We start from the raw sequence: 14,514 nt of genomic DNA on the forward strand, positions 1-14,514 counted from the left end.
ATTGTGAGTGCTGCTGAGCGTTTTGGGGGACTCGGGAATACTGTTGATGAATGCTCCGTCTGTGTAAGGATGGGATTTGAATGTGACTGAAGTGGGATGGTTGTTTGATTTATTTATTAGTATATTTTGCATTATCCCCCCCTACCCTTCAGCAATGGAACACATGATTGTTTGTTTTGTTTCAATAACCCGTAGAGTAGGTGGCGGCAATACACCAATAGGTGTAGTCTGCCATAAAACCTCAAAGAAAGAAGTACTCGGTCAGATCTTTTCAGTGGAGAGGAAGATGGCGGAAGAGGATGTTGAGTTCGAATTTGGCACCGAATGTTCTGAATGGACAACAGTAGTAACGGAAACTGAAGAGAGAAAAACATGGTAATTGTCTAAAACTGGAACTGTAAATGATAACGAATCACTTCTTGTTGGGATGCGTTTGTTGGGTACCTCGCTTTGAAACGTCAAATTGTGAAGTATGCGCTTGGAAAAGTGGAGTCTGTTAGAGTGACCAGGAGTGGTCTTAGTTTAATTAATTGTTATTTCTGAAGAGCAGAGGAAGATTGCAGTGGGCCTCAAAAGAATCTGGACAACAGAAGGTTTGTGTTTTGAACTTCGAAGTAGAGACACCCATCAAAAGAGTCATCTCAGGGGTGACGCCGGATGTTCAGGTTGAATACCTGAAAATAATTCCTGGTGTGGTTGGTGCCCGGCGTCTGACCCGCAGGGTGAATGGAGGAAAAATAAGAAAGTATGTCAATCCTGTTGTTTTTTTGATAAAGAGCAAATACCTAAGCATGTAAAGCTTGGTTATTGTTATGTTCTGTTAATTGCTGATGTCCCCTTTAAGAATGGCGCAACCTTGGTCATGCGCAGTGTTGTTCTATGTTATTCTGGAACCAACTCGTTTTAGTAAATGTGAAGCTCCAGTTAATTTCTTTGCATTCAGAGTCTTTCTTATTTTATAAATAAGTAATTAGAGCTAAGACACTACAGTTATGTAAGAGCTTTCGTCCCCAGACCACTGCAGTGTAAGAATTGTGAAGGATTTGATCATGTTTCAAGTGTGTGCAGACGAACAGAGTGTAATATAAAAGGACGAATGTGTTGCATTTGTGGTGGGGATCACGATCCCAAGTTCCCGGAGTGCCCTGTAAGGGTGAAGGAAATTGAGGGGGCAAAAGTTAGTGGTCAATTGAATCTCTTGTGCGGTTGGTGATTTAAAATAATTGAAAAATCAAGTGATGCTTGTGGACACACCAAAGCCTATAGTACATGTTTGCTGCCAGACTAAATATACCCTGTGTGTTAATTATTTTATTTAACTAGGCAAGTCCGTTAAGAACAAATGACGGCTTACTCCCAGATGACACTGGGCCAATTGTGCGCCGCGCTATGGGACTCCCAATCACGACCGGATGTGATACAGCCTGGATTCAAACCGGGGACTGTAGTGACACCTCTTGCACTGAGATGCAGTGCCATAGACCGCTGCGCCACGACACTGCATTGCAATCTTAAAAAGCAGCAATTACATTATTTGAACACATCTAGCAGTACAATCTCCTTCAGACACACTGCTTGCAAATGACGCACGTCCATCACACAAGGTTCAGGTTTATCAATTATTTTATCAATAATTTTTCGTTCACATTTTAGAACGCTCCAAAGCAATGAATGTTCCTTACTCTTCTGATTGAGTCTCACACCATCCGTGGGGATATAGCGCCATCTACTGTACACATACTGATATTAAAATATATATATATATTTTTTAGTTCATTGCCACGGTTATAAATTGTACGCACAAGTATCAAAGAACTCGAAGAAACTAGATAGTATTGTGGCTGCAGCAGAAAAGTTTTTGCGACTCAAGGATTGTACATCGAAAGACTTGCAAGGGGCACTGGCACCGGAAGACCCGCCCATGTTCCCCTTGAGCATGCGTATGGATCAGACCAGTTTTGAACAGAAAAGCTGTTCGATTTATTAATTACATTTTTGTAGTTTTTTGGAAGTTCAGTTGTTTTGGGGAATCCTGTTTCCGACCCGCATAGTATGTGGCGGGGTGCACATTAAAATGTGTGATCGCCAATATACCAGGCATAGAAGAAGAGGTACTCTTAATTTCTTTCTAAAGAAGAAGAAGAAGTAGTAGCTGCTACCGGAAATGAGTATTTGCTTGCGATCAGTTCAATTTGAGCATGGCGATGAGAGCATTTCCACGAGTTCGACTGATTTAAGATTCATACATGCTTAACGTTAATATGGTGAGTTATTCAACGAGCTATATACAGGTTTGTGCAAAAAAACTACTAGATATGCGTTTATTCGGTATGGATATGATGCACGCTAGCGAGTAGTTAGCTAACGTTAGCATGTCTTGTGAACAAAATGGGGGACGTGCTACTTACTATACATGGTTTTATTTTTTGTTGTGTGTAAATATGAACACGTTGTCTTAACCAAATAATGTAGCTTCAAATGACATAGGCCTATTGTTAAAATGATGCTGTAAAGGTATACACCCTAACATAATTCTCAACTCCATGATATGTAGCGATGAGTTCTGGCATTGTCCAATACTTTACCTCCGAATATAAGTCTTCACACAGAATGGAGTTGTTGTGTTTTTTAAACGACGGGTTGCAGCACCCAAAGAAAATGACTCCTCATCGCAGGACGAACAAAGGTACATAGTATCGAGATACCGACTCGATCCTAGTATGCAAAAAGAAAAAAAAAGGCCTCCCGCTTGCTATTTGTTGCTTCCTTCGCCCAAGGCTATACATTCCTTTTCCTTTAAGACGTGATTTGCGTCTGGCGGGGGAACCACCACCCAGAGAACCGCAATAAGGCCGAAGTAAACTATCTCGCCATGGGTTACGTTTTTAACTTTGACAACATCGGGCTGAAAATAACCTTACCACAATATAGCCGGCTTCACCCAATACCCAAAACTTTCCAGTCCACAAAGGCATATGTATAATCTCCAGCTCTACCAGACCTAAAGTGAAATGTGACCCTCACTATCAAATATTCTGAATCTAACGTTTCTGCACCATATTCCTGCTGTGTCGACAGTGATGGATTTCATGTCAGTCCTCTGGAACTTGGGTATATGGTGCGGTTGTGTTGAGGTTTATTTGATAGGGAGACATATCACTTTACATCTGGTAAGTAGAGTACCTAGAGATTATACATAAGCATTTGTTTAAAATAAATGTTATTTTGGTGACGACGGCTATATTGTGGTAGTTTATTTTCCACCGCCAGCCACCAGAACGATGCACAACTTGGGGAGTTGTGCATTAGACTCCAGTTGTTTCCCAAAGCTAGGTTAATTTGAAACACGAGTAAGGTATTTCTCACCATATTGAACTCTGCCACCTTTCAGCTAACTGCTGCAAGTTTAAAATTTTTTTTTATGAATTTGATTTATTTGGCCATTTTTCAAAACGTACCACACAGGTGGACACAATGAATTTAAAATAATTTGAAGATGACACCGTGATACACCAAATAATTTAGTTTTAAGAATTATGTACGTGATTTATTCATAGCTTCCATTTTTGTTATTGAATTTGATGTACTAGGCTATATTTGAGGCAATACCAACTGTTCCTTACAGGGTGTTGCTTTGTTGAAGAGATGCCACTCCCTAAACGGCCTCACCCACTGGGAAGAAAATGGATCGCTGGCATTAAAGCAGAACTGAACTCGAGAACCTACTTGTTGAAAACAGCATGTGTGACATCGATATTAGTCAGAAACATTTATTCCAGTGTCAAAATTCACTTGAAAGTGCAAGTAGGTTTAATTTTGGTAAAGGAATGTCAGTATCCTCCAAAAGTGATATTTGAGTACGAGAGGTCATCAGGACTTAGTTACGGGTTGGGTTTTGATTTCAACAATGCCCACTAATATGGGATACACAGCTGCGGATTGCGTGATATCCAATCCTACCACAGGACAAAGACCGTTAGCCAGACAACAGGGCTTTACTCTTAACTTTTTTTTCTTAAAAAAAATATTTTTTACAAGGAGCACATGTGCACCTAAATTGAAAAATGTAGGGCTACACAAAGACATTAAGGAGCACAATTGAAAATATTTCAGGTAATCAAGCTAGAATAATGCTAGAATCGTTACTTTTGTATATAAAAATTCCAGGTCGCACAGCAAAATATTTAGGCGTAAATGCAATGAAAATGGTCACCCTGTACACCCCTGGACAACACATTGTACATTTTTGAACTTGAGAAATACTGCACCAAACATCTTAGCTAGATATAAAATTGTGACTAAAACATCCTTGAAAAAAAACCTTATCTGTAATTAATTGACATCATATATCCTTTACAAACTGACTTTATGAAATGTTCCTTGTAAAAATAAATAAAAATCTGGACGTTTTTTAAAGAACCCAATTTATAGTCCCATTGTTGCCGGCATAGGCCCTAAGCTTTTATTTATTACCTCCCGTGCACACGCTGGCAAGTTTAGAAGTGAGAGCAAATCCCGGGTGTCCCGGGTGGACCTCTATTTAATAAATCCATTGAATATACACCATCCATAAAGAAATCCTTGATATAATTCAGTCTCTGGTCTGGCTGTGCCATCAACATAAAAGCAATGGTTATTTGGTTCATTAAACAGAAGACTCACTTACCTGATCAGTCAACACACTTATTTTATAATAGTCTAATAATATAACAGGATAAATACAGATAAAATATAGCTGACACCATCTTTAGTGGTGCTGCTTATTTATTATTAGGGGAAATAAACCCACAACAAAATGTAAGGTAATGGTGAGCTTATAGAAAATGAGTTAAGTCATTCTCTCTGAGAATTGTAGAACTGCTGCATCTTGTCACACACAGGAAGATTTGGTCTGGTTGTTGTGGCAGTCCGTTAACCACAACGGACGTTACTGAAGTCCAGAGACTTCAACTTTTTTTTTTTTTTCATGTCTCTGCGACAAAGGAACTCCGTCGCAGCAACAATCGTGACTTTCCACCGGAGTATAAGTTAAATGTTGTTTTGAGTAACACTTGAACATTGTCTACAGCAGGGGATCATCAACTAGATTCAGCTGCTGGACAATTTGTTCTTGAGTGGCTGGTCAGGGGGCGGGAATATAATTAGTCAACTGCACATTGATCACAAGGCAAAACGGATAATATTTGACACAAACAATCATTTCAAACCTTGTTTACATTTGTATATGATCGATCAAATATCTATTATGCGTGGGAATACTTGAACAGATTTCCAAAATTTAAAGTCACGTGGAGGTAATATACTGGTGTTTTTAGTAGTTTGTTCAACAATAAACATAGAAATAATAATCTAATCATGGGAGGTGGGGAAATCTGTCCAGCAGTCTGCTAGTTGGGGAACCCTGGTCTACAGAGAATAGTCATGTAGTTAGATCATGGGAGGTGGGGAAATATGTCCAGCAGTCTGCTAGTTGGGGAACCCTGGTCTACAGAGAATAGTCATGTAGTTAGATCATGGAAGGTGGGGAAATCTGTCCAGCAGTCTGCTAGTTGGGGAACCCTGGTCTACAGAGAATAGTCATGTAGTTAGATCAAGTATAAACTGGCCTTGTTGGCAGAATAGATTCAATGCATGATTTAATATAATTCACCAATACATTTCTTGGTAGTCCCAACAAATAATTGCTGTTAGGTTTTAAATCACAGCTGGCCTGGAACATTGTTTGCTTCCTCCAGCCATTCGGGATGGACTGTTTCAGTTGGGTAAAGCATTGGCAGGCAAGCTGTCCTAGCTACGTTTCATTACGGGTGGTACAGAACAACGCATTTCCCCAACACATTCTTGAAGTCTTCAAAGGACAATGGCCATGCCGATAGCGTGTCCCCCCCCCCCCAACTGGTCGTCGAGAACACCACCGTTTCTGTTCAGTTGAACGCTGCCGTACTTTGTTTCGTACTGAACACAGCTCATGCACCATACCGCCACAGACAGGAAGCAGACAAGCAGTTGAAGGGAGTCTGTGCGAGCCAACATTGGCATCCATGTTTTAATTTAGCATCTTAACAATTGGATGAAATGATTTCCTGGCCACCGGTAGGTGATGCCACAGCCTACAAAGTGGGAAAAGCGTTTCTGAACAGGTAGACAGACACGGGGGTGTCGAACGATGTCTATAGTAGGTGGGCTAATGTTAGGATCTCTGTCTAGCTGTATATCTGTCAACCTAGACGGGTCTGTCAACCTAGACGGGTCTGTCAACCTAGACGGGTCTGTCAACCTAGACGGGTCTGTCAACCTAGACGGGTCTGTCAACCTAGACGGGTCTGTCAACCTAGACGGGTCTGTCAACCTAGACGGGTCTCTCCTAGTGATGCACTGATATGACATTTTTGGCCAATATCCAATATTTTCCTTGCCCCCCCCCCATAAAAGATACCGATATTTACAATTTTAGCGGCCTTTAAGCATTCTAGTACAGTTAAATAGTAAAACACACATGGACCAAGCGGTCTAAGGCACTGCATGTCAGTGCAAGAGGCGTCACTACAGTCCCTGGTTCCAATCCAGGCTGTATCACATCCAGCTGGGATTGGGAGTCCCATAGGGTGGTGCACAATTGGCCCAGCGTCATCTGGGTTTGGGCCAGGGGGAGGCCATCATTGTAAATACAAATTTGTTAAATAAAGGTTACAACCACACTGACCAAACGTTATTTTGTTGACATTGACGTATGTCCCCATTACCAGTAGGACATAATCATAACCTAGGTTACATAATCAAAACTTATTTCTTTCACTTATTTGCTGTGCTGTTTTTTGTTGTTCAGTCGTTTCATTCTTACCCAGGATTTCATCATGTCAAGCAGTGAAGTTTCAGCTCTCTGTCTGTCCGTGGCCCCTCTCTCCTCTCTCCATCGGTGCGCACTGTCACTGTGTCCATTTCCATCTTGTCCAGCTGTGTAGGTAACATTTCATGTAAACCCGGTTTCTTGTCTGCATCGAAGTAGAGGTACTTGCATCAAGCATGGTGGCGACACAGTAAAGGGAGAATGTCACCGAATCGCTTGTTCACGGTCTGCGTCGGTGTTTTTGTTGAGCAGGCGTTTCAGTGCCATGACAGAGGGTATCACGTCTGCTGCAGACACAGTTGATGAGCTTATTTCTCAAGTCAGTTGTTCGAGTGGCGTTAGGGATGTGTTCATGTTTCCCAAGTTTCAAACATGTTCTCAAATGCCATTGAAATGGCATCAGCGGTATGACAACCAGCATATTCATGAGCAATACGACTATCCTAAGTACGAAATCCTCGACGACCCACTGTGCTGTCAGACTCAGAATGCTCATGGGGCTGATATTGCTCGTCCAAATGTCAGTCGTGAGGCTAATAGCAGTGACGTAATTACCGTGTAACTTCGGTAGGGCAACATCTGAAAAGTAGTGCACTTGGTATTAGGGTTGCACATTTTGTGGAACATTTCTGTGGGAATATATGGGATTTAAAGCAAATTAATATTAATACCATTTAAATGTAATGTATTTAGCTTTGGATATATTTACCATATCATATGGAGACAAACAGACCTTTTACCTCATCATACATAAGTAAACATGATTGACAAATTATTAAATAGAAATGAACTATTTAGTTACGCATTGAACTTGAATTAAACGAGTCGAATGTTCACATGATTTCACTGAACAACAAAAGAAAGGGAATATTGAAGGATCCCCAATGATCCATCGCATCTCCCAAAAACATTTTCAACGTACATCTGTAAAATTATGATCAAGAAACTAAAGCTTTGGTTGTCTTCCTCTCAGGTTTCCATGTCTTCTCCCTAGACCTCCTCAATGTCCACCTCTTGATCATCAGACTCTGAGGCCTCATCGTCACTGTCACTTACCAACCTTGTTGAAGATAGCTCGTTGTCAGGCTCAAAAAGCCTCAAATTTGCCTGGATTGCCACCAATGTTTCAACCCCTGTATTGGTCAGCCTGTTGTGTGCTTTGGTGTGTGTGTGTGTGTTCACAAACAAGGACCAGTTGCGCTCTGAGGCGGCAGATGTTGGTGGGATTTGGAGGATGATGAAGGCAACAGGGGAAAGAGCCTCAGATCCACAAAGTCCTTTCCACCAGGTGGCTGATGAGATATGTTGGCACGACTGCCATATTGCATCTCCATCCTAAAGCCGTTGCTTGGAAGTGGACTTCACCAGACTACCAAGAACCTTGCCCTCGTCCAGGCCAAGGTGGTGAGACACGGTAGTGAGGACACCATAGGCCTTGTTGATCTCTGCACCAGACAGGATGCTCTTGCCAGAATATTTGGGGTCCAACATGTACGCTGCGTTGTGTGTATGGGCTTCAGGCAGAAGTCTTCACGCTTTTTGATGTATTGATGTATAAACTGCAGTTTCCTCTGCCTGGAGCAACAGTGAAGTGGGCAGGGCAGTACGGATTTCTTCTCTTACATCTGCAAGCAGAGTCTGAACATCAGACAGGATGGCATTTTCTTCCTCAATCTGTGAAATGGCTACTGCTATAGGTTTCTGGCTGCTTACCACTCTCTCCCAAAATACATCATCCAGGATGATCCTCTTGATGGTGCTGTCCATATCGGCAGACTGTGATATGGCCATTTCTTGGAGAGACTCCTTCCCTTCCAGGAGACTGTCAAACATGATATCAACACCACCCCAACGGGTGTTGCTGGGCAGCTTCAATGTGAATGTGGTGCTCTTATTCTTCTCACTTTGCTTGGTGAGGTAGATTGCTGCTATAACTTGATGACCCTTCACATACCTAACCATTTCCTTGGCTCTCTTGTAGTGGGTATCCATTGTTATCAGTTCCATGATGTCCTTGAGGAGCAGATTCAATGCATGAGCAGCACAGCCAATAGTTGTGATGTGAGGGTAGGAACTCCTCCACTTTAGACCAAGCAGCCTTCATGTTCACAGCCTTGTCTGTCACCAGTGTGACTACCTTCTGTGGTCCAAGGTCATTGATGACTGCCTTCAGCTCATCTGTAATGTAGAGACCCGGTGTGTCTGTTGTTCCTTGTCTGTGCTCTTGTAGAATCCTGGTTGAGTGGTGGAGATGATGTAGTTAATTATTCCTTGCCCACAAACATTTGACCACCCATCAGAGATGATTGCAATACAGTCTGCCTTCTCAATGATTTTCTTGACCTTCACTTGAACTCTGCATCCAGCAAATGAGTAGATAAAGCATGTCTGGTTGTAGGGGTGTATGCTGGGCGAAGAACATTCAGAAATCTCTTCCAATAAACATTGCCTGTGAGCATCAGAGGTGAACCAGTTGCATGCACAGCTCGAGCAAGACATTCATCAGCATTTCTGACTACTTTCCTCCATTGAGTCAAAAAACCTTCTGATTCCAGGAGGATCATGAGCTTGTTGCTATCGATAAGGTGTCTGATTAATCATTTTCACCTCGAATAGAAGTAGAGGGACAGAGGTTGCTTGTCGTGAGCGGAACTTTATGCACTTTGCCAGATTCTGCATATTTTTTGCATTCTTCACACATGATTTGGCACAGTGTTTGAAAATGTACACAGCTTTTCCTTCTACATTAGCTGCAGTGAAATGTCTCCACACATCAGATAGGGCCTGTGGCATTTTTCTTTAAAGATGAGAAAAAATGTATAGAATTCCATGTACAGAAATAGTTAAGCAGTTAGATTAAACAACTCCTTTTGTAAGATAAATGTTTTAAAATTAAACATGTATGGAAACAGGTGAATTAACACTCAGTTAGCAGGCTCAAGCAAGCTAAAAGCCACATGGTAGCAAAAACTAACTTGCTGAAATTGTTAACAAGTTAGAAATTATTTAAACACACTGCTGTAGGCTACTATTTACTAGTTAACAAAACATAGTCCATTATAAAATATTTTTAATCCCACCCAATATTGTAATCAAAACTTACCACAAAGCATGTAGTGTGGGCTCTATAGCATCTCATTTGTGTGAAAGATCTTGAATCAGCTGTACATGTGATGGAAGAATGCAGAGGGTTGCAATTCCATTGAATTGAGGATAGTTTAACCAAAATATGCCACAAGACCTAGAATTGCCTTGTGTATCCCACAAAAAAGGTTCACTGTTATAAGCAAACTTTTTTTTATGAATTTAACTTTTCTGGCGCGACTTCTCTCGACAACATCAGGTGATATTGCAGAGCTCAAAATACAGAAATAGTCATAATAAAACATTAATAAAAATACAAGTGTTATACATCTGCTTAAAGATGAACTTCTTGTTAATCCAGACGCTTTGTCAGATTTCAAAAAGGCTTTACGGCGAAAGCATACTATGCGATTATCTGAGGACAGCGCCCCGCTTACAAAAGCATACAAACATTTTCCAACCAAGTAGAGGAGTCACAGAAGTCAGAAATGGGGATAAAATTAATCACCTACCTTTTGAAGATCATCTGGTTGCAGTCACAAGAGTCCCAGCTACACAATACATGTTTGTTTTGTTCGATAAAGTCCCTCTATATCCCAAAAACTCAGTTTTGTTGGTGAGTTTTGTTCAGTTATCCACTGGCTCAAAGGCGGTCAAAACATCCTAATAGTACTGGTAAAGTTCATCGAAACATGTCAAACGATGTTTATAATTAATCCTCAGGTTGTCAATTGTCGAATCTAGCATATTTCAACCGGACAATAGCGTGTTCAATAGAATGGAAAAAGAATGAAGGGCATGCACACAGTCACATGCGCAAGTCAGCACTGCATGATTCTACAGTGCCTTGACAGAAAACAAGCCTGAAATAATGTCTAAAGACTGACATCTAGTGGAAGCCATAGGAAGTGCAATCTGGGTCCTAACCCATTAGATACTCAATAGGCATTGAATTGAAATCCACCCACATCAAAAAGAATCCCACTTCCTGGATGGATTTTTCACAGGTTTTTGCCTGCCATATCAGTTCTGTTATACTTACGGACATTATTTTAACAGTTTTGGAATCTTTTGTGTTTTCTATCCAAATCTACCAATTATATGCATATCCTAGCTTCTGGGTCTGAGTAACAAACAGGCAGTTTGTTGGGTATGCTTGTCATCCAGATGTCAAAATACTGCCCCACAAGCTCAAAGAAGTTAAGCAGAATTCCCCAAATTCCCTTAACTACCCATGGAAAATTTCTTCTTTTTTTGTGTGTACTAGTGCTCGACCAGTCGGTGAAAGCCAACATCACCCACGACCGAGAACGGTTGATTGTCAAGGGCAATGAGTTCTATCTTGGCGTTTTTAATCGATTTCACCTTAGAGTTGTCTCGCTGAAATGTTCTTACTCTTTCAAATGACTGCTGGACTTGTTGACTGCTCGATCCACACAGCAGACATTGTGGGCTAGGTTAGGAATGCTATGTTGCACGTGTAGCGCAACATTTTACATGGCGTCATGTACCTACGTGATATAGGATTGCACGTCAGCTTTGACATCGGTTTTGCACATGTTAAACTAGACATCGGACAGACATAGACACCGATACCAATGTTGGCATTTGCAGATGATATTGTCCGATTTCTGATATGTTCGCCGATATATTGTGCATCCTTACTATCAACCTAGACTGCTTATCAACCTAGACTGCTTATCAACCTAGACGGCTTATCAACCTAGACGGCTTATCAACCTAGACGGCTTATCAACCTAGACGGCTTATCAACCTAGACGGCTTATCAACCTAGACGGCTTATCAACCTAGACGGCTTATCAACCTAGACGGCTTATCAACCTAGACGGCTTATCAACCTAGACGGCTTATCAACCTAGACGGCTTATCAACCTAGACGGCTTATCAACCTAGACGGCTTATCAACCTAGACGGCTTATCAACCTAGACGGCTTATCAACCTAGACGGCTTATCAACCTAGACGGCTTATCAACCTAGATTATGGTGAAAATGAGATGGCTTTATGAAGTGATTTCTATCTCTGGCGGGTTGATTTGCATTTGAAAGCCCCGCCAGTATAAGTAAGTCTGCTGTCGCACCGCCAGAATCACTTTGGAGGGGCGCCTGCCTGCCTGCTGAGATTTCTGGGTATGGTGAAAATGAGATGCATTTAATTTCCCCATTGTAAAGTCTGACTGGTGGCCCACATTAGATGGAATGCATTAGATTGAATGCATGGAAAAAATTGTAGGAGACTATTACCTCGTGCGATCATGTTTCTAATCAGTATAATGATAGTGAATGTTTGAGTGTACTGACTACTTTTTTTATAAACTCAGTTGGCTTACATTGAGTTTTCTTTGTGTGTGTGTGTTCTAATTTTAAGGACAGCGGGACATACTCATCCTGCTCCTCTCCTTTGATGCTGGAAACAGCACTTTGACAGATCTTCATGTGAGCACAGGCGCAGAAGAAAGGCTAGAGAAGACAAGTTTTTGTATCTCTGGCGAGTTGATTTGCATCTAAAAAGCACCAGAATCGCTTTGGCGGGCCGCCTGCCTGCTGAGTGCTAATTGGGGATTGTGAGAAATTTTGAAGAGTCATTTACCAAACTGACTATTGCCTTGTTTACCACGTGAGAAAATGAGTCCAGAGAGGGAAACATTGTTGGATGACATAGCACTGAGTTTATGGACTTTAACCGAGGATCATTTACGTTATCTATGCGAGCGGTGTGGAATATGTGGCCGAGATGGGTCTGAAGTCAAAGGAGAGAGTAGACGCTCACTGCGTTGTAAAATACTGGAGGAATATTGTGAGAGTGCTGCTTTAACAGAATCTGAGGAACAAGGAATGTCTCGGTTACTACAACTGAAAGAAGACATCACCGGAATAGAGGAAGAGGCTAGCGTTGTCCCCACGATTCCCAGCCAATCAGCGACAGCGGGCAGCTCCCAAGCATGCTGCGATGGAGAACAGAATGAAGAGGGAGGGGGTTGGTTTCCCAACAGGAAGCTGGAGGCAGAGCCAGTTCCACACTGGCTCATTATACCACAGCAGGGAGTGAGAGTGAGGGGGGTGAGTATTCCGTTTATAAAGACTTGACATGCGTGAACGGCTGGATCTGAATCAGGAAGGTTAACTGGGCCTCTGCAGCGTAGGTCCTAGCACATCAGGACTGTTAAAGGGAACTGGAACATAGAACCAGTGTCTCTGTTTTACCATATAAGTGAACTTGTTCACTCACAATTTCACACACTAACAAACAGGGTGAGGAAAACTGTGACAACCGACTGCTACCTTGCTGCTTAACAACCGACTGCTACCTCGCTGCTTAACAACCGACTGCTGCCTAACAACCGACTGCTACCTCGCTGCTTAACAACCGACTGCTGCCTAACAACCGACTGCTGCCTAACAACCGACTGCTGCCTAACAACCGACTGCTGCCTAACAACCGACTGCTGCCTAACAACCGACTGCTGCCTAACAACCGACTGCTGCCTAACAACCGACTGCTGCCTAACAACCGACTGCTGCCTAACAACCGACTGCTGCCTAACAACCGACTGCTGCCTAACAACCGACTGCTGCCTAACAACCGACTGCTGCCTAACAACCGACTGCTGCCTAACAACCGACTGCTGCCTAACAACCGACTGCTGCCTAACAACCGACTGCTACCCTCGCTGCCTAACAACCGACTGCTACCCTCGCTGCCTAACAACCGACTGCTAACCTCGCTGCCTAACCTGCTTAAAATTTGAGTTCCCCTTCGGTGTGTGTGGTGTTTTTTTTTTTTTTTTTTTTTAGAACAGTGAAAATTAACCCAACTCACCTCTTTCTTTCAAGTCTGATACCAAATGTACAGAGTCACTGGGTCCTGGTTGTGACGGTGGGCAGCAGGCCCCAGAGATGGCGTCTTGGCAGACTCTAAAGAGGTTAACGGTGCTGCTGGAGGACTGCAGGTTTATGCCGGGCCAGAGAGTCAACATCAAAGTAGAAGAGGAGGAGGAGATGATTTCTGTCTTTGCTGATGATGGTATGAACAGAACAGAGTGCATTGAATGTGTTTAGGGCATGTTTTCAGTTTAAAAAAAAAACATTTTTATTTATAAATGATGTATTTGACCCTGAATCCTTGGGTGTCTTGTCCAATCGCTGGAAGGCAACTACAGAGGAGTTGGGGAAACACATGCTCTACAACTTAACCTATCCTAAAGTTATTGATTCCTAGATATAGTAGAACTGTCTGTGGGGTCCCCAAAATACTCAATACAAGTAGTATTTATGCTGTTTAATGACTCTTTTATTTTTATTTAACATCTACTGCTAAAATGCCAACTATGTTCAACAATTGATATGGTACAACTTTTTTTTTAAACAATTATTTATCCTTAACTTAACTAGGCAAGAACAAATTCTTATTTACAATGACGGCCGAGGAACAGTGGGTTTAACTGGTCTAGGAACAGTGGGTTTAACTGGTCTAGGAACAGTGGGTTTAACTGGTCTAGGAACAGTGGGTTTAACTGGTCTAGGAACAGTGGGTTTAACTGCCTGTTCAGGGGCAGAACGACAG

The 14,514-nt window shown here is 42.1% G+C and overlaps 2 protein-coding genes across 2 annotated transcripts in view; one reads left to right on the forward strand and one right to left on the reverse strand.

The window, feature by feature from the left end:
- The window catches only part of LOC124001197 (oocyte zinc finger protein XlCOF6.1-like), a 22,946-nt gene extending 20,220 nt beyond the window's left edge, over positions 1-2,726 (reverse strand). Inside the window, exon 1 of the mRNA XM_046307810.1 lies at positions 2,586-2,726. The gene's annotated coding sequence lies outside the window, so the exon portion shown is untranslated. The remainder of the gene's footprint in view (positions 1-2,585) is intronic.
- On the forward strand, positions 1,923-14,009 carry LOC124002288. Its single transcript, XM_046309665.1, has 3 exons — positions 1,923-2,264; positions 12,319-13,010; positions 13,785-14,009. Exons 2-3 carry the CDS (start codon positions 12,576-12,578, stop codon positions 14,007-14,009), a joined length of 660 nt encoding a protein of 219 aa, XP_046165621.1. The 5' UTR covers positions 1,923-2,264; positions 12,319-12,575.
- The last annotated feature ends 505 nt before the right edge of the window (positions 14,010-14,514 follow it).

Source organism: Oncorhynchus gorbuscha, linkage group LG17, assembly GCF_021184085.1.
Source record: "Oncorhynchus gorbuscha isolate QuinsamMale2020 ecotype Even-year linkage group LG17, OgorEven_v1.0, whole genome shotgun sequence".
NCBI lineage: Eukaryota > Metazoa > Chordata > Actinopteri > Salmoniformes > Salmonidae > Oncorhynchus > Oncorhynchus gorbuscha.